General features: G+C 43.6%; 1 protein-coding gene across 4 annotated transcripts in view; it reads left to right on the plus strand.

Moving 5' to 3' along the window:
* Positions 1-24,765, plus strand: part of LOC110283986 (24-hydroxycholesterol 7-alpha-hydroxylase) — an 85,225-nt gene that overhangs the window by 15,103 nt on the left and 45,357 nt on the right. For 3 of the 4 annotated variants that reach the window (XM_021149536.1, XM_029471578.1, XM_029471580.1), the window contains 4 exons: positions 787-936; positions 3,031-3,121; positions 8,814-8,918; positions 18,698-18,788. In XM_021149536.1, the coding sequence (XP_021005195.1) occupies positions 787-936; positions 3,031-3,121; positions 8,814-8,918; positions 18,698-18,788 (437 nt within the window). The remainder of the gene's footprint in view (positions 1-786; positions 937-3,030; positions 3,122-8,813; positions 8,919-18,697; positions 18,789-24,765) is intronic. The other variant, XM_029471579.1, reaches the window with a different exon arrangement.

The raw sequence follows: 24,765 nt of genomic DNA on the forward strand, positions 1-24,765 counted from the left end.
TGGAGGCACTTCCTCAACTGAAGCTCCTTTCTCTTTGATAACTCCAGCTGTGTCAAGTTGACACAAAACTAGCCAGTACAGCCTAGTTAGAGTACATTAATCTACCATGTGAATTTTGAAATCCAGAGGAAACATGTGCATACACTTAATTAAGATCAGTTGGTTTTTTTGTTAAGAAAGGATTTTTGTTGTTGTTGTTGTGTTGTTTTGTTTTGTTTTGTTTTGTTTCGAGACAGGGTTTTTCTGTGTAGCCCTGGCTGTCCTGGAACTCACTTTGTACACCAGGCTGGCCTCGAACTCAGAAATCTGCCTGCCTCTGCCTCCCGAGTGTTGGGATTAAAGGTGTGCGCCACCACTGCCTGCTAAGGAAGGATTTTTAACTCTTCAGATAAACACTGTTCATTTTCGGTCATCTTTGAAGCGCAGTCTGACTTCCACCAGCAAATGGGAAAACCTTTCCCTCAAAGCTGTGTCCCATGTCACATGATCCCCTGCTCGCTCAGTTGTCATTTTAAGAGAATGCTGCCTTTGTATCTAGAGCAGTGTTCTCAGTCTTCCTAATGCTGTGACCCTTTAACACAGTTCCTTGTGTTGTGGTGACCCCCAGCCATAAAATTACCTTGTTGCTACTTCATAACTGTAATTTCCCTACTGTTGTGAAACGTAATGTAAATAAGGTATTTGAACCCCCAAAGGGGTTGAGACACACAGGGCTGAGAACCACTTATTGTAGAGCTTTTCCTGTTGGCTGCTAGGTTGACTTCCCAAGTGTTCCCCTCGTTACAGGTATCTACTTTATCCAGCCACACTCAGTACTCTCTTTAAGAAAGGGTTGTTTCTCACAGACAAGAGGACAATCAAGGAATTCTACCAGCATTTTAAAACCTATGATGAGGGCTTTGAGTATGGCTCCCAGCTGCCTGAATGGCTTCTGAGGTAGGTGCCCTTTCTGTGATTGGTTCTTTTCAGCAACTTATTTAGAGTGTTCTTTCCCTCTCCGCTATGTGTGTGTGCACAGGTGTGCCCACCTTTGAACATGAGTGTGGAGGCCACAGGAGGACGTCCGCTGTCCTGCTTTGTCCTCCTCGACTACAGTTTTTTGAGACAGGGCCACTCACCATTTTGGCTAGACTGTCTGGTCATTGAGCGCCCCAGCATGCCCCATCTCTGCCTGGGGGTTACAAATGCATGCTGCTGTGCTGGCTTTTACACCATGCTGGTGATCTGAGCACAGGTCTTTAAGCTTGCACATCAAGCCTTTGACTTTCTGAGCTACCTTTCGTTTCTCTTATTTATATTCTACTTTGTTTTTATTTTAAGGTAAGTATGTGTTTATATATGATATATGTGTGTGTGGGGGGATATACTGCAATTTCCGTAGTGCATGTGTGAAGGTCGGCAGGGGGGATGTTGGGTTTTGGGGCTCTCCTTCTATCTTGTTTTGGACAGGGTCTAAACATATCACTGTGATTCAGGTTAGTTGGCCAAGCTTCTATGGATTCTGTTGTGTCTGCAGGAATGCAGGGATGATGTGGATGCGACTGGACACCCAGGTTTTTGTAGGTTCTGGAGACTTAAACTCCTCTGGTCCTCAATACTATGAGGCAGGCACTTTATGCACCGACTCCAAGTCCCAGTCCCATTTCTTTCTCTTAAGTAGAATAACATTGGCTGAGGTGGGAAGAAGCTGCTTCGCTGACTTCTTCTCTTTGTAATGGTGGTGAGGGGGGCTGCAGTGTCCTCACTACGTAGCCTAAGCTGGCCCTGGAATTCATGGGCCCAGCTTATGGGGTGCTGGCTTTTCAGGAGCGCACCATCTCACCAGACTCTAGCCTGCTTATTTTAGTGCACATGTGTGAAGTGAAGGAGGAACAAGAAGAAATATATTTCTTTTTCTCACTCTACTCTTTCTTTCCTCCATCCTGCCTCCCTCCCTATCTGCTGTCTCCCTTCCTTCCTGAGAAATGTGTGTGTGTGTGTGTGCACGATGCTTGAGAGAGAGAGAGACAAAGATAGAGACAGAGATACACACAGAGATAGAGACACAGAGACACACACACACAGAGACAGAGAGAAGATGGCATGAGAAATGCATCTGAGGCCTTTCCTGTGTACAGTGTGTACCATTATTGACTTGATTCTGTCTGAATCCATGTGGAATCAGCCCTGTCCCCTGCAAGGTCACAGTAGGCGTGGTCAAATACATTTGCTGCTATTGGCTCACATAAACATTTGTAATATGCTGTGAAAAATAACTGCATTCTAAAAAGTATTTGGTAATCACTCTATGTTTTATCCTATTTGGATAGTCAAAGGTGTCATGGACAGGTAGCTTATAAGCAATAAAAATTTATTTTCCGTAGTTATGGAGGCTATGACGTCCAAGATGGGGGCACCAGCAGGGTGGTTTCTGGGGAGTTTTTTTTTTTTTTTCCTGGTGGCAGACTGTCAACTTCTGACTGTGCCTTCAGGGTGGTAGAGTCAATCAAATGTTTTCCAGTGTTTTATAAAGGCACTAATTCCATTGATAAGGATCATGAAATCACTGTGCTCCTTGACATCTTTTCTGATACAATCACCTGAGTGGTGAGATTTTCAGCATTTGATTTTGCAGAGGACGCCGATCATCTGCAGTAGGTGGTGGTACTAGCCAGAAAGGAATAAAATGATGATCACTTGTGGACTTGACGCAGCTTAGTCAACATCTGGCCTCTGTTGGACCTTTGCCTTGTCTCTCTTGGGACAGGCACATTGAACATGAACCAAGCTATTGGCTAACCATGTAACGGGAGTCCCCTAGGAATCCCAGGAGCTAGTTACAACGCCAGTGAAATATATTGACCTGCCCCTCAGTATTTCCCGTGGTCTTATAATTCAGGAGTGGGCCTCTTTGGAAATTCTAACATGGAGGCCAAGAAGAAATCTGAGGAAATTATTCTACTCTCAGAGACCTTTTATCCCTTTATGTTCTGGCCTGTCACACTACGCACTTGCAAGTCACTGCTTATATGATTTTTTTTTCTTATGCAGAAACTGGTCAAAATCCAAAAGATGGCTCCTGGCGCTGTTTGAGAAAAATATTGGCAACATAAAAGCTCACAGATCTGCAGGTCATTCTGGAGTAAGCATCCTCTTCCTTCACTAAGATATATAGGACTAAACAGTGATTATTACAAAACCATGTCTCCTAGGAGATGTGGGGGATTGGATATGCCCAAGTGATACGCTGGGCATACGCACATACATTACCTTATTAGTATTAACCTCACAGCACAAAGGCATTCTATTCTATAGGATAACAAAGCAGATGCTACAAACAGCAGCAACAACAAAGTGAACCTTGGGGATTTTAAAATTTTATTCTCATGGTTGGCTGTGTCAGAGGACACAATTACAATCGAATGGTCTTGGTTGCTTTACAGTGTAATTCTCGAGTCAGACAACTCCCCCATCTCATGGGCTGAGCAGAACAGGTTGTCTTTATAGAACAGAGCTGGACAAATGTGAAACTCAGAAACAAACGAAAGCAAACAACTTTTAACACTGAGGACAGAGCAACAGAGCAATAACTGGCTGGTTAAAACTGGATTATTCTGGTTACCCAAGGAAGTACAGAGCACATTAGATGCAGCTTCGTCTCATTACTCTTGGCCTGTTTAGGCAATGCCCACCTCTCACTTCACTCCTGATTTCTAAGAAGGTCACATAGCAACTTAGCTTCCAATGAGTCTTTGATTTCATATGAGACTTTGGTTTGAGCAATTCCATATTGTTTTTTTTAATTGTTGCTTGGTTTCATTTTATTTTTGAGACAGGGTATATCACTATGGTGACCAAAATATAACCCATAAGTTCCTGATCCTCCTTCCTCAGCCTCCTGAGTACTGGGACTGTAGGAATGGGTGCCCCATGCCTGGCATCAATTTTGAGTTTTAGTTTGGAATAAAAGTTTTACTGGAATAAAATCAGTGGGTTCCTGTGGTGGTTTGAATAGATTTGGCTTCTCATAGGCTCAATGTGTGTGAATGCTTGGCCCATAAGGAGTTGTACTATTAAGGAGGTGTGGCCTTGTTGGAGTAGGTATGGCCTTGTTGGAGGAAGTTTGCCACTGTGGAGCCGGGCTTTGAGGTCTCCTATGCTCAAGCTAGGCCTAGTGCAGCAGTCTTCTGCTGCTGCCTGCGGATTAAGATGTAGTAGTCTCAGCTCCTTCTCTAGCACCATGTCTACCTGCATGCTGCCATGATTTCTGCCATGATAATAATGGACTAAACCTCTGAAAGTGTAAGCCAGCCTCACTTCAATGTTTTCCTTTATAAGAGCTGCCGTGGTCATGGTGTCCTTTCACAGCAATAAAACCCTCACTAAGACAGTTTCTATACTGTGTGTCAACACCTGCATGGATGGTGAGACACGGGTGTGAGCAAACCAGGGAAGGATAATGAAGCTCTATAAAACAGGCTCTGCTCCTGACTCACTTCCACAAGTCACTTCTCTCTGTGAATGCAAGGAGCTGATCCCATGTGAGTGACTTGAAACATGAGGCAGGAGGAACGGTCCCCAGGTGTTATTCAGGAGCCATGATTCTTCCAGTGTGGTTCGAAGTCTACCTGCATCACTTGGGGACCATGCACATATTGGGGTGGAGCCTAGAGGCCTGGGTCCCCAGCTTTCCAGGCATCCTTGACGCTTGCTATGGTGAAGTTTTTTAGCCCCTGGCTGTGGTTAGAGTCACTTCTTGGAACTTTTTTTAAAAAGTCATATCTGATTGCTGGGACCTTTGCCCTCAGAGTCTGGGCTTCATTTGGTCTGGGTTGCTAGGTTTCTGATTCAGTCACCAGGTATGTGACATTACACACAGGACCTAATGTCTAGACCTCACTTTCCTGGTCTGCCCTATAGACCGTTATGGGGGTTAAGTTGGTTAATTTTTGTAATGGGCATTGGGCATGGTAAAGAGGAGATGAGAGAGAGATTGTTTTCAGTCACCATTTAAAAACTCATCTCTCCCTCTTCTGAGGTCTTTTCCAATTGCTTTCTTCAGAGACTTGAAGTTCTTGTCATACAGATCTTTTACTTGCTTGGTTTGAGTTCCATGGAAATATTTTATATTATTTATGGTTATTATGAAGGGTGTTGCTTTCCTGATTTCTTTCTCAGCCTATTCATAGTTTATATATAGGAGGGCTACTGATACTTTTTAAATTAGTCTTGTACCCAGATATAGGAGTTCTCTGGTAGAATTTCTGGGGTCACTTATGTATACTACCATATCATTTGCAAATAGCAATACTTTGACTTCCTTCTTTCCGATTTGTATCCCTTTGATCTCCTTTAGTTGTCTTATTGCTCAAGCTAGAACTTCAAGTACTATGTCAAATAAATATGGAGAGTGTGGGCAGCTTTATCTTGTCCCTGGTTTTGTAGACTTGATTTGAGTTTTTCTCTATTTAATTTGATGTTGGCTATAGGCTTGTTGTAAACCGTCTTTATTATGTTTAGGTATGTCCCTTGTCAAAATGAGAATTAGAGTACTATCTGCAGAAACTGTGTAATAAAATTGGGCATGGAGTCCAGTACTTATAATCCCACACTGGTGGAGATAGGCAGGTCCCTGAAGCTCATTGCTCATACAGCCTAGCCTAACCTTTTATCTGTATGCCAATGCATACAGATGTCGCTCCTAATGAGCGACAACACATGCTGCTATCTTCTGACATGCACATACATCCACATACTTGTGTGTGCAAACCCATGCCTATATATGCACCTGCACACCTGTAAGTACGCATGCAGAGAATACATAGTCATTTAAAAACCAGGCCTAAATTATCTGAAGTCCCAGCCTTTCAGAAGGCTGGGGCAGGAGGATGGCACTTGCCTGGACAATCTAGTGAGAGAGTGTATCTTAGTTAGGGTTTTACTTCTGTGAACAGACACCATGACCAAGTCAAGTCTTATAAAGGACAACATTTAATTGGTTTGGCTCACAGGTTCAGAGTTTCAGTCCATTATCATCAAGGTGGGAGCATGACAGCTTCTGGGCAGGCCTGGTACCGGCAGAGCTGAGAGGTTTACATCTTCATCTGAAGGCTGCTAGCAGAATACTGGCTTCCTGGCAGCTAGGATGAGGGTCTTAAACCCACACCCACTGTGACACACCTACTCCAACAAGACCACACCTACTCCAACTTGGTCACACCTCCTAATAGTGCCACTCCCTGGGCCAAGTGTATATACACCATCACAGTCTCAAAATAAAAAAAAGAAGACTGTGGGTGCGGTCAAACGATAGATGGTCTCCCAGCATGCCAAGGCTCTGGTTCTAATCGCTAGTACTGAAAAACAAACACCCCAAAACAAAACAACAAGAAGACACTTCAAATATTTCAGCATTTAAAAATGATACAGAATTTCAGACAAAAAAAAAATGTTACAGAAAGCTTCTGATCTTAGTTATATATCAAATGACACTGGAGGCAGGGACCATTGAAGAACTGTGCTCACTGAAGGCCTGAGTCTTTCACAGGCCTAAGTTTCATTCTCAATGGCCTGGGTCCTCCTATAGCAATGAACATGGGCAAGGTATAGACCCCTGAAACAGCTCGATGTGGTAGAGAGTAGCAGAAAGTAAAATCCATAACTAAAATGATCAGTGCTGCTCTGCCATCACCATGGACTGGATAACGACACACTGGCTAATATTCAGAGGTGGGTTACTATGTACCAGGCATAGTTACCCGTCTCACAAAGCCGTTTCGTGTTTCTTATAACAACTTTAATGCCAAGAAGATGGACTGGCAGAGCTAGTCGATCTGGCAAACTTGCGAGCCTCATTAACAGCAAGCGAACAGCAGAAGCAGCTCCATTTTGATCCTGTCCATACTTGCATTTCTTTCACACTGATTTGACTGTGCTTGTTTCCTCTGGTGAATGCTCAGTGTGAGCACGAGTGGCTGCTTCTCAGAGCCATGGCTGACGTACAAATGAGCTAAACACCCGTAGAGACCTCACAACTGTACTGTTCCCAGGCAAGCATGGCACACACAGGTCAGAGAACTCCCGTATTGTTTTCCTATCACCTGTACTGAGTAAATAAAGATTAAAAGCACATCCTGTGACCAAGTCTCTGCCCTCTTGTGGAGAAACAATGGTGGGCAAAAGCAAATGAGAGAAATCTCTGAAGAAAGTCGGGTTATAGGATTTCTGCAGCCACCTGGGAACAACCAGAGTAGGTGGGCTCTGCTCTGCTCTGATCCGAGTTGGTTCCACTTAAGTCAAAACTTTCTGTTCATTTGTTTTTCTAGGAGGTTGAACCTAGGTCCTCATAAATGCTAGGCATGACCTCTGCTTCTGGGATATATCCCTAGTTCTCCTTTTCACTTTTTAATTTGAGAAAGAAGTTCACTAAGTTTCACTTGAACTCACATTGTAGCCCAAACAGACTTTGAACTTGCAATCTTCGTGCCCTGACCTTCCAAGTCTCTTGGTTATAGCCCTGCACCACCAGGACTGGCTACTTAATTTTCCTATGAGCAGAGACTGGCTTGTTTTAGAAGGGTAACATTTAGGTTGAGTCTGTAGTTCTTCTAGAGGACTGCTTGCCTGCTATGCACAAAGACCCAGTTTTAATCTCTGCCATTACATCAACATCGCCACCATCATCATTTCCATAGTAACAGCTGGGTGTTGTGGCACATGTCCTTTTGGAAGGCAGAAGCAGGAAGATCTCTGTGGGTTCAAGGCTGGACTTGACTCCATAGTGAATTCCAGGTCATCCAGGGCTACCTAGTGAGACCTTGTCTCAAAAAATCAAAAACAAACAAACAAAAAACCCAAACATGGTAATTTTGAAAATACAAATGTCACAACTAACCAAGCAATCCTGGGGGTAGGGGATCTATGTTGTGGCTAAGGGTGTGGCTCCGTTAGGACAGTGCTGGCCTAGTATGCCAAAAGCCCCAGGTTCATTCTGAATGAACCAGGCATGGGGCTACACTCCTGTGATCTCAGCACTTAGAGCAAGAGGAAGGAGGATCAGGACATCAAGGTCACTGTCAGCTACAGAGAAAGTTAATTTTCTGTCAAGTACTTTATTAGCAACTGTACTAACTAATTTAATTGTCAAATTTTTATGATGTAAGAACCATATCACGGTCATCTTAAGGACAAGGAAATCCAGTCAGTGGGATAGTGAAGGGATTCATTCATTCATTCATTCATTCATTCAGGATCATTCATTTCCTTAATAGTGGAGCCAAAAGACAGAAATACAGCTAAGCTCCACTGGAGATCCTGTTTCCCTCTGCCATGATACCACCCAGTGTACGCACGTCCACGCCTTAGAATGCAGATACAGTATCTCTCGGATTCAATGAATCCAGGGTCACGGCTCAGTCTAGGCAAAGTGCTTAATAAGCAAGCTTGAGGATCTGAGTTTGGGATTCCCAGAATGCACGAAAAAAAAAAATCTGTGAGTAGGGACATGTGCCAGTATCCATAACCCTGGGTAGAGGCTGGTGGATTCCTAAAGCTCCCTGGCCAGCCAGAGTAGCAGGACTCAGGGGCTTCAGGTTCAGTGAGAGACTCTTCTCAAAGATAAATGTGGCACATGGCAGAGGAAAGACACTCAGTGACGACCTCTGACCTTTGTGCGCATGCGCTTGCACACACACACACACACACACACACACACACATCCACACTAACAAGTGTATAGAACACCCACAGACGAAAAATAATGAAATGGTTTCTTGTTTGGGGACATCGGTCTTCATCACACGGCCGTGGTCTAACAAGAGTTATCTCCTTCCCAGACCCTCTTGCAGGCCATATTGGAAGTGGTGGAGACGGAAACACTTCAATACAGTCCAAATTATGGACTGGTCCTACTTTGGGCTGCTCTGGCCAATGCTCCTCCTGTAAGTACATGGGAGACAAGGAGGCTCTCTTTCATCTATCTAGCTTTTGTTTTTTGTTTTTGTTTTTGTTGTTGTTGTTTTGCATTGTTTTCTTTTTCTCTTGGACTTCAGTTCTTCACACACTTTGGGGAACTAAAAGGTAATGGTGGACTGGGATGTAAGGTCTTATTTTTTAAAGTGAGTGTTTGATAGAGTATGTCTCGGGAGTTCAGTGGGTGGAATGCTTGCCTCATGTGCTACAGGACCAGAGTTCATGAATCCTGCTGGATGCGGCAGGCTGCCTATAATCCCAGTGCTCAAGAGGCTGCAACCCAGGATCCCTGTGACAAGCTGGTCATCTAGCCAAACCTCCTCAGGGTTCAGTGAGAAACCTTTGTCTCAGTGAGGAAGGCACCTGACGTCAACCCCTGGCTTCTATAGATAAGAGCAGGCATGTGCACACATGTCTGCACAGACACACATGCAAACACACCAGGTATGCACATGTGCTCGGGTGCACACACGTGTGTGCACACAGCATGTACAGCACTCACATATACACATCAAACCCCCCACCACACTCCTATACCCACCCCCACATACTAAGGGGGCATAGTGTACATCCAGAGTGAATTCTTCACCCTGGCATCCAACTAGCCCAAGGAAAACTTGCCCTTTGTGGTCCTCTGTGTACTGTGTAAGAACCCCTGACTCTGTTAGGCTATATGCTCTGTGCTGTGCAGTTGGACAAAGTCTGGCACCAGCTTTGAACCAAAGTGATAATACACCAACTGATGATTTCCTATGGAATTGCTTATCTCCAGCCACTGTGGTATCTATGGAAAAAAATCTCTGTGTCTTCATTTCCTTTACAGGAAATGGGGAGAAAAGGGGCAAGAGAGGGGGAGAATGTGAATATGAAAGTAAAACTTGTGACATGGTCATAGGCATGGGTTGCTCATTTGCCTACACAGTCTCTGTGAGCATCCAACAAGATGCTCAAAAGATGCGCTAGTCAATGTCCATTGAATGTGAGCTTCCCCTCTCCTCCTGAGTACCATTAGCGTTTGCATTCCTTGTCCCCCTTGGTTCTATAAGCTTCTCTATGAACGGGGCTTGTGGCATTGAAATTCACGGCCTATCTAAAGATAACAGGGGCCTATAAAGACTATTTATTTTTACATACTTGTTTTAATTGACTAATTAATTTAGTCTTTGTTTTTTAGCACAAAGTCTTGCTATGGAGCCCAAAGCTGCCCTTGAATTTGCAATCTCAAGGGCTGAGATTACATTCAGGAAATGGTGTTGGGCAACCATTTCCAATTATTATTTTTCTTTTATTAAGTGATCAAAATAATGGGGTTCCTTATGACATCTTTATCCATGTATACCATTGAACATGGCTTATGATCACCCTCATTATCCCTTCTTGACCCCATTTCTACTTATTTCCTTCCTTCTTCCCTAAGCATTTCCCATCTGCATCTCTGTCTCTCTGTCTCTCTGTCTCTGTCTCTCTGTATCTGTCTTCTCTCTCTCTCTCTCTCTCTCTCTCTCTCTCTCTTTCTCTCTTCTTTTAAAGTCACTATGAACTAGGTTAAAGCTAAGAGATCCATCTGTGATTCTCTGCTTTGTCTGCTCTGACTCCTTATGTTGGTTGTAATGTAAGAATGGCTATCTATGGATTTGTGTTTGAGTTAACAGGAACACTAAGCCCAATCTCTGGTAAGTGTGGTCACCTCCCCCCTTTCCTTAATAACTAGAAATAAAACCAGTGTGTAAATATTACACATTTTTCCTTCCTGTTTCTGAAGGGGATTTCTGGGTCCCAGTAACTCTACTTTTTTAACCCACTGTACAGAGTAGAGCACAGAGGCAGATATTCCAACACTGCTACTCAAACATGTGCCACCCATGAGAATATATACTTCATCACATGACAAGCCTATGCTTCCCCCTACTCTATTGGTCCGATATGCTTTTTTGACTCTTCTCAACTAACTGTTTGAGCTACATTAACACTGAAGAGCAACTTCCCAAACATGCACACAACAGCTACAGTCAGAGGAGTAGTTCTCAGGATCTCTCCAGAAAGGTCCCCCGGAGGAAAGCCACACAAAGCACTATTGATCTGACACAGAGGTCTGTCCTTTGAGAGTGGACCTGGCACTGGTCTGAAAAGATGTGTCTCATGATGACTGAAAGTTTCATCTTGCTGGACCTTCCTTGTTGGCACCTCCCAGAGGCAGTCTGATGCATGAGCAGAGACCTTGGAAAGGCCTTTGCATCAGATCCGAAGCCAGTTCCCATAGCTGGGTGACAGTGGGCTACACAGTCCTTTAACCTCTCCCAGTCTGCATCTGTGTCCTCATCTGAACCGCTTCCAAGGATGGTTGGAGGATTTGACTGGAAATAGTAAAAAGTTCTTAACAAAATTGGTGCTCATTAATTAAGTGTGCTGTGCAGAAAAGATCACCTCACTGAAATCAAAGGCTTCTTTCAGTGGTCCATTAATAATGAATATAGACTGCCATAGGTCCCAAACTCTTGACTCCTGTCTTAGGTAGGTGTCTTAGGGTTTTTACATTGCTGTGAAGAGACACCATGACCAAGGCAACTCTTATAAAGGACAACACTTAATTGGAGCTGACTTACAAGTTCAGAGGTTCAGACCATTATCATCATGGCAGGAAGCACAGCAGCTCTAGGCAGACATGGTGCTGGAGAAAGAGCTGAGAGTTCTGCATCTTCATCCAAAGGGAGGCAGGATCAGACTGTCCTCAGAAGGAGGTTCTCAAAGCCCACCTCCACAGTGACACACTTCCTCCAACAAGAGTATACCTCCTAATAGTGCCACTCCCTGGGCCAAACATATTCAAACCATCATAGTAGGGTTTTATTGCCATGAAGAGACACCATGTCCATGGCAACTCCTATAACGGAAAACATTTAACTGGGGCTGGCTTATAGTTCAGAGGTTTAGTCCATTATCATCATGGTGGTGTGCAGGCAGACATGGTGCTGGGGAAAGGAGCTGAGAGTTCTACATCTGGGTCAGTAGATAGCAGGAAGAGATAAATGCCACACTTCCTTCAACAATGCCACACATACTCTCAACAAGGCCATACTCTTAAGAGTGCCATTCCCTGTGAGCTTATGGAGGCCATTTTCTTTCAAACCACCACATTACACACCCTGGTCCCCATAGGCTTGTAGCTGTATCAAAATACAGAAATGCATTAAAACCAACTTTAAAAGTCCCCATATCAGTACCAACCTGATAAAAGTTCGAAATCTCTTCTAAGACTTATGGCAATCTCTTAACCGTAATCCCCTGTGAAATCAAAATGAAAATCAGATCACATACTTTCAACATACAATGGCATGGGATATATATTACCATTTCAAAAGGAAGGCAAAGAATCATAATGAGGAGATACTGGACCATTGCAAAACCTTAAGCCAGCTGGGCAAATTTCAAACTCTTATTTCCATGTTTTATGTCAAAGATCTCCTCAGACCTCCAACTTCTTTCACCTTTGTTGACTGCTACATAGTTCTCTCTCTTGGGCTGGTTATACTCCTTGTTAGCAGCTCTCTTCAGTAAGTATCCCATGACTCTGGCATCTCCAACAGGTTGGGGTCTTCAAGGCAATCAAGGCTTCACCTTCACAGCTTCAAACAGTGGCCTCTCTAGGCCTTCAAGCAAGGACACTCTTAAACACACCTCAGAGGCTTTCCTTAGTCAGGGAGGGAGGCTTCACAACTATGTGGCCAAAGCTGCCAGGTTTTGCTGCTTACTGGGGTTCACATATGATTCCCTTGTTCAATTATGTCTTCACTAGCTTTCTGCTTTCAGTGGTTTCCTTTATGGCCCAAGCTTTGATGTCTTGAAACTTGACTTGTAGACCAGACTGGCCTCAGACTCAAAGATCCACCTGCCTCTACCTCCAGAATGCCAGGATTAAAGGCATAAACCACCACATTGGGACCTACACTTTTCTTTAATTCCCTTTCACAAGTTGGAAGCTTAGCAGGGTGGGATCTTGTCCTGAGGGCACCACTCCCTTTATTCCATTTAACATCAGGATTTTCTTTCATCTGTTTCTTTCCTTTGAATACAGCATTTAGCTCCATTCCATTTCCTGGTACCTCTTTTCTCCTTGAATTATACATTTTGTATTTTTCCATGCTCAGCTTGCTCCATTTCATTACAGAACTTCATAAGAATAAGCCATAATAACTACATGACAGAGATGATACTAGGCTGTTTTGAGATTTCCTCTGCTAAAGCAATTAATCCCAAACTCTTTAATTTAGCTTGAGGCAGATTTTTTATTTTTATTTTTTTTAACAAGATCAGAAAGCAACCACATTTTTCACCAAAATATTACAAGAACTGTCTCTAGGCCACATGCAAATACTCTTCTCCTCTGAAGCCTCTTGAGCCAGGGCCCCACAGTTCAAATCATCCTCCACATCACTGTCTTCTACGCTCTTACTAGGATGGTAAGTTAAGCCCAATTTAAAGGGTTCAATTGTGTTCCAAATCAAAAGTCCCAAAGTCCATATTTCTCCAAACAAAATCATTGGTCAGACCTATCACAGTAACACCCCACTTCTGGTATCAACTTCTGTCTTAGTTTGAGTTTTATTGCTGTGAAGAGACACCATGACCATGGCAACTCTTATGATGGAAAACATTTTATTGAAACTGGCTTATAGTTCAGAAGTTTAGTCCATTATCATCATGGTGAGAAACATAGTGGTGTGCAGGCAGACATGGTGCTGGAGAGGTAGTTGAGAGTTCTACACTGGATCCGTAGGCAGCAGGAAGAGAAAGATGTCACACTAGGCCTGGCTCAAGCATCTGAGACCTCAGTGCCCACCCCAGTGACACATTTCCTCCAACAACATCACATCTGCCCCAACACCTTCTAATTGGGCCATTCCCCATGAGCCACCATAATGCATCAATGGTCAGGAGGGGCATGGCTCTACTATTTTAGCTTTTAGGATCACCCATTGCTAAAGAAGCCCTAAGAGCTATAAGTTGTGGATTGGTCATTTTCTGGGCCCAGATGTGATCAGCATTTCCTCTCGCCTACCTTGAAGCCCATGGGACTCACAGCCTGTTCTTTAGAACGGGATTGCTACCAGCCCATCAGGAGTTTTTGCTGTGGCCTACATGTACTTTGATAGATCATCTCAAGGTATTGGCCATACTTCATGAGATTATCTTGATTGAAAGGCCATTTCCCATGTCTAAGGTGTTCCTCGATAGAAAATGAACTTTCTAGAACAGTACTCAATAAAAAGCCAACAATACCAAAGCTGACTTGGGTCATTTTCATCTGTTGCTTCTCTGAAGTTTTAACTATGCTCAGCAGCCATTGTGGCCCTCATTCTTCCCAGACTTAATGGCATGGTGGCCCATATGTGATTGACAGAAAATTATCTGGAATGTTATTCTTTACTTGTTTCAGAAAATGACCTAGGATAGCCATCACTTTGAATTCTAAATGAGTTCATTTCTTAAGTATATAACAAGTCAAACTAAAAGAATAAATAGTAAATGACTCATCGATGATGGATGGATGGATGGGGAATGGGGGATGGGTGGGTGGGTGGATGGGGGGATGGGTAGATGGGTAGGTGGGGGGGGTGGATGGATGGGTGGATGGGTGGGTGGGTGGGTGGATGGGTGGATGGGTGAGTGGATGGATGGATGGATGGATGGATACCCAGTGCTAATTCCCCACAGAAAGAGTCTCAACCAGATCAGTGTTCTCACAGGTGAGGCTTCCAAGTAAAAGAACAGCAACATAGAGAGATGACATCAAATTAGGTGCTCACAACGCCTCTCAGAAGCCAATGGGGGAAGTTAAGGCAGCTAGAGTTCCCATTTGAACTAGCTCTCCATAGGTGAGCTTACCATTGCTCTACTTCCCTCTTCTCTTTCCCGCGGTATAAACTTTTACATTATGGGATAAATTGTGGCAGCAACTGTTAGAAAGGGTTTACCTTCCTGCTGTTCCCAAGGCCATAGTGCTGATTGAGCTATTTTAATGTCTATTGTCTTTCTTCCTTGTCACAGAGTGAGAGGCCCTGTTCCTCACAAATGGGGGCTTGGAGCACCCGTGGCATTAACACACTAGTGTCTGAAGTAGGAGAACCAACCCCACTTCCAGGGCTAGCTACTCAGTAACAACAGGTAGCAACTAACTTACATAGAGTACTTCCAAGACTCCTTCAGCATCCATCACATCTCTTGGATGCTGTTGCAGAAGTGCACAACTCATTTCCTCCTAGAATGCAGCCAGACTCAGGGCCTCCTTCCTTATCTCTTCTTAGTTTGGTTCTTAACTCTCCAACAAGTGGCTTTGAGTTGGTGCTCTGTATTTTTGTGACTGGTGGCTCTCCTTTCTGCACTGTGACAATAGACTTGACCTTTTTGGCATAATATTGTTACTCCCTTGGGCAGTACACTTGAAATCCTTTTCCAAATGTGTGTCAATGACTTTAAGGCCAATTTTGCTTTTTCGTTCAGGATCATATAGAAACATTTTAATTAACTCTTTACTTGTTTTTATTTTTTTCTTTATTGAGACAACATCCCAGGCTGGCCTTGAACTCACGATCCTTTTGTTTCAGTTTTCCAAGTAGAATCTAGTATTATAGGCACGTGCCACACTGCCTAACACTTTTATTATTTTTAAGAAGGAAAGAAATCACTTCTCGTCCTTTTGGCTAAGGTGAAATGCGATTACCCTTTCTTCTCAGTTTAGTATCAGACACATCCTCTATTTGAGGACAACATACTAAATGGACTTTTGGAACTAGACAGAATGGAAACTTTCTCTGACTACTCCATTACGTGATCTGCTATTGCAGCAACTCTGGGGATCCCTTCTTAGTGTGTGTAGTGTGTGTGTGTGTGTGTGGAACTTCTAAAAGAAATAAGTACTTCTTCTCCCTTAGCTATTGTAGGGGGAGGCAAAGTCTCATGTGGTCACCTAGCCCAGGCTGGCCTCACACTGGCTATGTCAGGAAGGATGGCCTTGATCTCCTTACCTCTCGCCTCCACATCCCAGGTGCTGGGGTTACCATCCTGTATTGTTTATTAAAAAGTACATTGTTTTGTTTTGTTTTATTTATTTTGCTTTATGTGTGAGTGTTTTACCTGCGCACATAGGTACTAGGTACATACCTAGTGCCTGTGGCCATCAGCTGATATCAGAGTCCCCCTGGTACTAGACTTCTGGGTATTGTGAGCTGCTTACATGAGTGCTAGGAACTGAGCCCAGGTCCTGTGTGTGAGTGACAAGTACTGTTAACCTCTTAGCTGGCTCAATAGTCCTCAAAAGTTCTGTCTTAAAGGTAGAAAACAGCAGATTTTAAAAATGAGAAATCTGTGAAGGAAAAAAGAAAGCACAGGACACCATTGTGTAGACATTTGTTACTGACCTGAATTCTAGCGTCTGCCATAAAAATAAATGGGACCTGGTGTTTGTGATTCTCAAAACCAGTCAGGCACACGGGACTCTGAGCCCTTCTTGTGCTGCTGAAGATCAAGGAGCATCATGGGAATTCTTTCCCCAGCGAGGACTCTGACTTCAAATCCGACGATCTGAGCGTAGCGTGATTATTGAGCAAATCCAATAGCTTATCCCTTCCACTGGTAGCTCACAGGAGGAAGAACCTGAGGGACCAAGGGGAGAGTGGCCTGGGCACTGTGTGAAGATGAGCTAGATTATCTCCAGGCTGAGCCCTTCCTAATTCCAGATGCTGCCCTAGAATGTCTGCATCGCAGGTGTCTTGGTCGACTGTTCACCCCTGTGCTTAATGCACCTTTCAATGCTGCACTTCATCCTTTGGCCACACGGGGGAGTAGCTGATCATTTCAAGGGACATCCTGTTTTACCAAAGCAGCAACAACAACAACAGAAAAAGACTTTAAGTTATACAGACTGTTACCTCGGTCACCTAAGAATTGATTTCAAGAATTGTTTGTGGTTTTGTTTGTTTGTTTGTTTTTGGTGCCACTTATGGTTATTTATTTTTCTTTACATTTTTCAGAATTTCATACATGAGTTTGCATTATTTCTACCCTGCCTGTGCTCCCTGACTCCCCCTGTACCCACCTCCATTACTTCTCAAGTTCATGATCTCTTTAACACAGTAGATGCTTATAGGAAAAGAAGGCAAAAGGGAAATCCAAGCCTCAGGATTTTATGCATCCCTGTGTTTTTGTCCTCAGCTGGAAGCGCATTTTTAAGATGAACCGTTTTATCTTACACATCCTATATAGGGAAGATAGGAAAGGCTCTTTTTTTTATTCAAACTAATTTATTGTGATAAGTATTAAACGAAGGAAAACCATCTCCAAAAATATGTTAGCCCTTGAATAAAATCATAAGCATGAAGACTGTTTACAGGACATTTATTTGGGGGACAGAAGTGCAGACAAAAAAGATAATTCACACAAGCATTTGAAGCTGGCTGGCCGAGTGATCCGGGGTGGAAGCAGGATTCTTAGCTGATGGAAACGATGGATGTAGTATACTCAGTAGGAGACACTTAATGATTTATTGTGGTTCTAATGGAGATCTTTGCTGTCCAGTCTATATGGAAAGCTGCTGCATTCAGCTTGGCTTTAAAAGCCTAGACTGAGGTTCCACGCTCCTACGAACAGCAAGTATGAAATCATTCATGCATTACCTTGAGTTACCACTGGGCATTGAAAAATCACATTATATACCAAATAATCCTAATAGGCCCAAAAGACAGCCTTTACAGATGTACTTGGGTGAGGTGTGGGAGAGTTCCGGGTATTGAGCCCGTGGCCTTGTTGGTCCATATCACACAAGTGTCTTAGCATTGCTCTACCTCCCCAGCGCCTCATAAGTTACTTAACAAAATTTAAGTGTGGCTTCCTGGGATTATTTAAAATTAATATGCTTCACATGCAAGAAGAAATCCCCTAGTTCATTCTCACACATTCTTTCTTGCTCTCCACGTGGTCTTGCTGTCTAAGCCTGGCTGCTACGACGGTCACACGCAAGCCAAGTTGTCCTCGAACTTGCGGCAATCCCCCTGCCTCTATTTCCCAAGTGCTGAGGTTATAGCTGTGTGCTACCACTGTCTGCTGTTACATTTGTATTTTAAGGACATTAAATCATGACAATGTTTTCATGTTGTATTAACATTATTAAGTATTATGCTTTATTCTGAATATTTAATGTATGCCTACATGACATTTTATGTTGTTTGCTAGTAAATACAATCTGGAACCTTCCCTAGTTCAACAAAGATACTCTATATAAATACTAAAGCTAAACTACAGCAATACTCAGTTATAGATTTGACCTCTAAAAGGTATATGATACCGCTCTTGTTTATAAAATCTAGTTGGTTTTAATGGTGATATTTAGTAGCATGTTTTAAAAAATGTTTTTCCCCCCTTTATTTTTATTTTATTTGTATGGGTGTTTTACCCACCTATGTCTCAGCGCCACATGTGTGCAATGCCCACCGAGGCCAGAAGAGGGCATCAGATCCCCCAGAACTGAAATTCGAGATGGCTGTGATGCAGGTTTTGAGGATGGAAGCTGTGTCCTTCCTTCGGAAGGCAGCCAGTGCTCTTGCATATTAAGCCATCTCTCCAGCTCATAATCGTGTGCCTTTGAGGTTGACTGGAGCACTGTTCTTGCTTCTTCCAACTGTCTGTGGCTAACACTGACTCCGCCTGCATTTACCTGGTAAGACAGTTTTATGTTGTATGTGTTCCTCTTTTGCAGATTGCATTCTGGACACTTGGATATATCCTGTCTCATCCCGATATCCACAGGACTATTTTAGAAAGCATATCTTCTGTGTTTGGCACTGCAGGTACTAAATTAATTTACATAATCAAGGACGCATTTAGTATATATGGTTTGATCGGGAATGTCCACCATGTTTTAATCAGGGATTCAGGATGGAGACATGGCTCAGTTGGTAAGACACCACTGCACAAGCGTGAGGACCTATACTTGTTCATTCTTCAGCACCCACTTAAAAAGGGAGGGGGCTTTGAATTGTGACACACACTGATAATCCCAGTGCTTAGTGTGTAAAGTCATGGACTATTGTATGAAATATTAAAAATAATTTGATTTTTTTGTTCAAAAAGTATATTATTATATAAGATATGATGCCAGTTAAAGTTGTCCCTCCCTCGCCTCCTGTATAATGGCTAAAAATACCATTTTGAAAATATTTTTTTTGGAGTTTTTATCCAAACCAAACAAACTTGACTGGGTACCTAAGCACTGCCCTGGTCATGCCAGCCTGGAAGGCGAACCCAGCAGTGCTATGCTTTTATCATGTGGAGATGTGAGCACTAGAATCATTGAGAATGCAATGATAGCATGCTCACAGTTGGGATTCCAGAAGCACTCTGGTGAATATGAGAAAAGGCTATTGGCCTACACAGAGCTTCAGGTCTGCAGAGCTGATCAGAGATACGCAATGGTGCACATCTGCAGGTAGGCACACGTCTGCAGGTGAGGATGCCTCTACAGGTGAGCATGAGTCTGCAGGTGGGCATGTGTCTGCAGGTGAGTGCCTGTCTGCAAGTGAGCACAAGTCTACAGATGAGTGTGTGTCTACAGGTGGATGTGTGTCTGCAGGTGAGCTTGTGTCTGCAGGTGGGCATGTGTCTGCAGGTGGACATGTGTCTGCAGGTGGGTGTGTGTCTGCTGGTGAGCACAAGTCTACAGATGAGTGTGTGTCTACAGGTGGATGTGTGTCTGCAGGTGAGCTTGTGTCTGCAGGTGGGTGTGTGTCTGCTGGTGAGCTTGTGTCTGCAGGTGAGCTTGTGTCTGCAGGTGAGCTTGTGTCTGCAGGTAGGTGTGTGTCTGCAGGTGGAAATGTGTCTGCGGGTGGGCATGTGTCTGCGGGTGGGCATGTGTCTGCGGGTGGGCATGTGTCTGCAGGTGGGCATGTGTCTGCAGGTGGGCATGTGTCTGCAGGTGAGCATGTGTCTGCAGGTGGGCATGTGTCTGCAGGTGGGAGTGGGATTGTAGGTGAGTGTGTATCTACAGACAAATGACAAACACCCTGACTCACACAGTCTGTCCACATTTACTGGAGTCTTTCCTGACATAAAGTTCTCTAGAATCCTGGCCTTTGGAGAGTACAAGGCCAGAATGAGAGTGGTAAGGATAATATGGAGGGTCCAAGAGACCTAGAGGCCACAACTGGAGTGTGACATTAATCTTGAGTGTCCACAGGGTTTGAATTTGGAGCTCTTAGACACAGCTCCAGTGTAAGGAGACAGAACCCTTTGCTCCTTCTGTACCCTGACGTATTCTTAAAACTTGTTATTCTCTCTTAACAGGAAATCATTCCTTCAAACAGGGTTTCATGGTAATAGCTTCACTGACTTACATTTTTAAGTCATTACGGTAGAATGGAAAACAACTCATAAAATTGTAAAACTTAAATAAATATGGATATGGAGGTAGCCCAGGGATCTCTGAATAAATAAAATAGATCTGGAAGCATCTATGGCTAAGTTATAGTAATGGCTCAGAAATTTAGATGTGGGGGAGGCCACAAGGCCATGATATTGAGGAAGATATCCATGAATCTATACAAAGGAAGATGGCAAAGGAAGACTATTAGAGTGTTGCTGTATTATCAAGCACTCTTCAGAGAAACAGAGCCAGTAAGAAATGGTTGGATAGGTGGCTAGAGGATAGGTTGTTACACATATAATTAGCTAGATGATAAATGGATATATCTAGGAAGATATTTATTTTATATTTCAAAGCTTATTTTTACTTTTAAACATATGACTATTCATGTATCTGCATGTGAGTATAAACATGCAAAAGCAGGTGCCCACGGATGGGAGTCACATCTCCTGCAGCTGGAGTTATAGGCCGTTGTGAGCCATCTGATGTGGGTTCTGGGAGCTGACCTTGGGTCCTTTGTAAGAGCAATAGCATCAGCTCTGAACCACAGAGCCATCTCTCCAGCCTCCAGGGAGAGAGATGTGTTGTGAGAAGTTTGTTGATGTGATTTCAGATCCTGATATAACAGTACTTGTCATGTGTGCTCCCTAAAGTCAGCTCAGTGAGTTTAGTGGTTTCTTTACTTATACTATGAATCTATGTGCCGCTGTGTGCATGTCCGGTGCTTTCAGCATCCCGCCAGCCACTGAGAATCCTCCCTTTGCTCCTGCTCTCTGCATGTGCAGAGCCTCATGGGCAGTCCCAGCAGGGAGCTTAGCGTGCTTTCGGAGCTTTCTTGAGTGTGAATACAGCCCTGCACAAATGCATGGCCTTTGCTTGTATAGGAATACAGATCTTGTCAAAGCCACTACAGACACCTGGCTCCCTAGAGTTTGAGTTTTATCCTTGTAATTTACCTGCTGTTTGTCCCAGCTACTGTCTACTGCTTCTGGTGGCTGCAAAGATGAATCTTTAAAGATATTTCTCCCAGTGCCCCTCAGAACCAAGATCCCCACTTTTCTGCTTTAGAAGTGTGGAAGACACTGACAGTGATTACATTCTTCTTGTCTGTCTTCTGGGAGGAAAGAAAGACAATGATCAACATAGTACATAAACAAACCAAGACTATTAGCAGGCGTCAAGTTCTATACAAAAAAGACAACAGAGTTGAATGTGGACAACCATCAGCGCCAGGATGTATTGATTAGGCCATCAGGTTCGACCATATTGGCAAGATGGAATTGGGCAGGGATTTGAAGGGGTTTAGACAGGTAGGAATCTAGAGGAAGAGACAGCAGGGGTGACCACACTGTGTGCCCACAGGTTCTGCAGTTAGGTTAAAAAGGTCTTGTCATCTATTCCACAGCAGAATGTGTAGGAAATGGATTCAGTATGTAGAGAGAGGAATTCGAAGGTTCTATCCATCTCTGTTGAGGCCTTTCTCTTTCCCCTGAGAAGCATACGCCCTGCCCCCAACCCCCTCTTTTTTTATTACTACAAGAACTTGCCTCGTTCATTTTGCTTGGCCATCTGCTCCCGAGTTGTTTCTAGAAATTTCTAATATGAAGAGCGCACTGTTGGCAGACCACAGCAGACACTCTGGGGAGATGCATCCTGTCCCATCCTTTTCCTCTCTACCTTTTCTGATGCTGTGGTGACCCATGCTCCTTTCCATCCTGTGACCTCTTTCATTTCCCAGCACCTGGCCCCGCTTCCTTCTCCAGATCTCTGGTTCTGCTTGTCTCTGTGTATCATCAGCAGGGTTTCCAGCAGGAGCTCACTCCTGCACATCTAGGCTGTTTGTTTGTTTGTTTGTTTGTTTGTTTGTTTTGGTCTCAATACATTTGTTAAAATGTCATGGGTTTTCCAGAAGAGCTGGACGTGCTGTGCCGGGAAGGCATAGCCAGAAACGGTGGTGTTCCCAGCCAGGCCACAGACTATCTGGCAAGCCCAGTATGCCCACTAATGCCAAGCACACGGTGACACTGGCAGGGGACACTAAATGACATTGTGTCCCTGGGAACTTCAGCCTGTGAATTCCGAAATTGGTGGCAAGCAAATCAAAATCGTAGTCTCCTTTTCTTCATATCATTAGCTTTTTCTTCCCCCTTTTCTGCTTATTTTTTATTCATGTGTAAATATGTGTATGTGTCCGTGTGTCCGTGTGTGTGTGTGTGTATGTGTGTGTGTGATGTGGAAATGCACGTACTGCACTAGTAGCTGTACAGAGAACACTGCAGAGGCCAAAGGAGGGCGTCAGGTGTTCTCCGACTAGCTCCACTGGGTTACTATGGTAGGATCTCTGGCTGAGCTTGGAGCTTGTATTTTCTCAGCTAGCCCAGAAGCCTGCAGTTCTCCAGAATCCCCCATCTCCACTTATTTTGCTGCTGGCGTGACAGACATTTGCCGGACTCCTGGCTTACTATGGTTCTGAAATCCAAACTTCAATCCTTATGCTTACATAGCAAGCTCTCTTAGCTTAGACGAGTCTCTCCCTCCCACAGCTGGCAATTTTAAACTATAATACAATGATTACCTGAAGTCTCTATGTGCTGGCCAGAAACAAATGTCCATTCCCTTTATCATTATTTTTTTTTAATTAAAGAATCTACAAAATGATAGTTCAATGAGACTTGGATTCTCTGTTTCTTTTCTTTTTCTTTTTTAAAAAATGTGTTCATTTAATGTATATGAGCATCCTTTCACTGACACACCAGAAGAGGGCATCAGATCACATTACAGATGGTTGAGAGCCACCATGTGGTTGCTGGGAATTGAACTCATGACCTCTGGAAGAGCAGGCAGTGCTCTTAACCACTTAGCCATCTCTCTAGCCGCGGATTCTCTGTTTCAATGAAGTTTCCCCCAAATATCTATCTCCTATGAAATATCTCCTATTCTCAGAAGGGTGTGCATTGCTTCACCTACAGAACTGAAGAATAAAATTAAATTACTTAACTCTTGGCTTTAAGTTAAACTATAGATTAAATTATGTATTATTTATTATTTATTCTTTTAAACTTACATTTTTGTTTTGCTTTGTTTTAGAGATAGGGTCTTCTGTGTATCCCAGGCTAGCCTAGGCTCACCTCTGATTTGCAGGACTCCTTCCAAGTGCTGGGAGCAGAGGCTGTACCACCAGCGCAGCTGTCAGTTTGCTTGAGTAGCTTCCCACTCACCCACCACTGGGGTCTGCTTTCCACATCCTGGTGGAACACTGACATGCATGTTTCGATGCTTCCTGAGCCATCTGTTCACTTCACATCACGTTGTCTTCTCTAGGTAGCAGTGAAGTACCGCTGGTCCTCAGACGCCTAGTCAGTTCAGCAGGTGCACGCCCGTTCCTTGGCAGGCCACCTAGACTAACCTGTGCTTTTAATCTTTAGGTTCTGTGTGCACTGTGTTAGAAGCCATTTTCTTTCTTCATTTAGGAGTTCCTCGCTGGGAATTTGCCCATCAGCAGTGCTTGCTCAGTCTTAACAACAAGCAGACAGTGGGCGGATAAAAATTACTAGAGTTCGATTTTTCCCCCCTACACACTCCTTATGTTTTATTTCATCAACATTTTTATGTATTTGCTTCATTTTATAACCATGGATCCATGCATTCACAGGACCTTCTCTTTCTACCTATAATCTTACTATGTATTATTCCACAATGAAATTTACTGTTTAATTTTATGATTCTAATTTAATTACAACCTTCCCCGCCAAGCCCTCCCATACCCCCCTTCACTGTCTTTCAAATTCCTGACTTCTTCAACTGTTATTGCATGCATATATGCATTTGTGTATTATTACCAAGAATAACTTATTGAGTCTATTCCCTCCCTGCCCCCGGTTGATCTACAAGGAATAGGAGTCATTAACACAAATACACCTAGGTAGGACTGATTTCTTTTCCTTGAAGTACAAGTCATAAGCCATGCATGCAGAAATGCCCACATGAGGGCTGGAGAGACATCTCCGTGGTTAAGAGCCCTCCCTGCTCTTACAGAAGTCAAGAGTACCATTCGCAGTACCACATCAGGTGATCCACAAGTTCCTTTTAACTTCTTTTTTTTTTTTTTTAACTTTTCTGGATATTTTCTTTTTTTTTTTTTAATTAGGTATTTTCCTCAATTACATTTCCAATGCTATCCAAAAAGTCCACAATAAACCCCCCCCAGTCCCCCACCCACCCACCCCTACCCCTTGGCCCTGGCATTCCCCTGTACTGGGGCATATAAAGTTGGCAAGTCCAATGGCCCTCTCTTTCCAGTGATGGCCGACTAGGCCATCTTTTGATACAAATGCAGCTAGAGTCAAGAGCTCTGGGGTACTGGTTAGTTCATAATAATGTTCCACCTATGGGGTTGCAGTTCCCTT

The sequence above is a fragment of the Mus caroli genome, chromosome 17 (assembly GCF_900094665.2).
Source record: "Mus caroli chromosome 17, CAROLI_EIJ_v1.1, whole genome shotgun sequence".
NCBI lineage: Eukaryota > Metazoa > Chordata > Mammalia > Rodentia > Muridae > Mus > Mus caroli.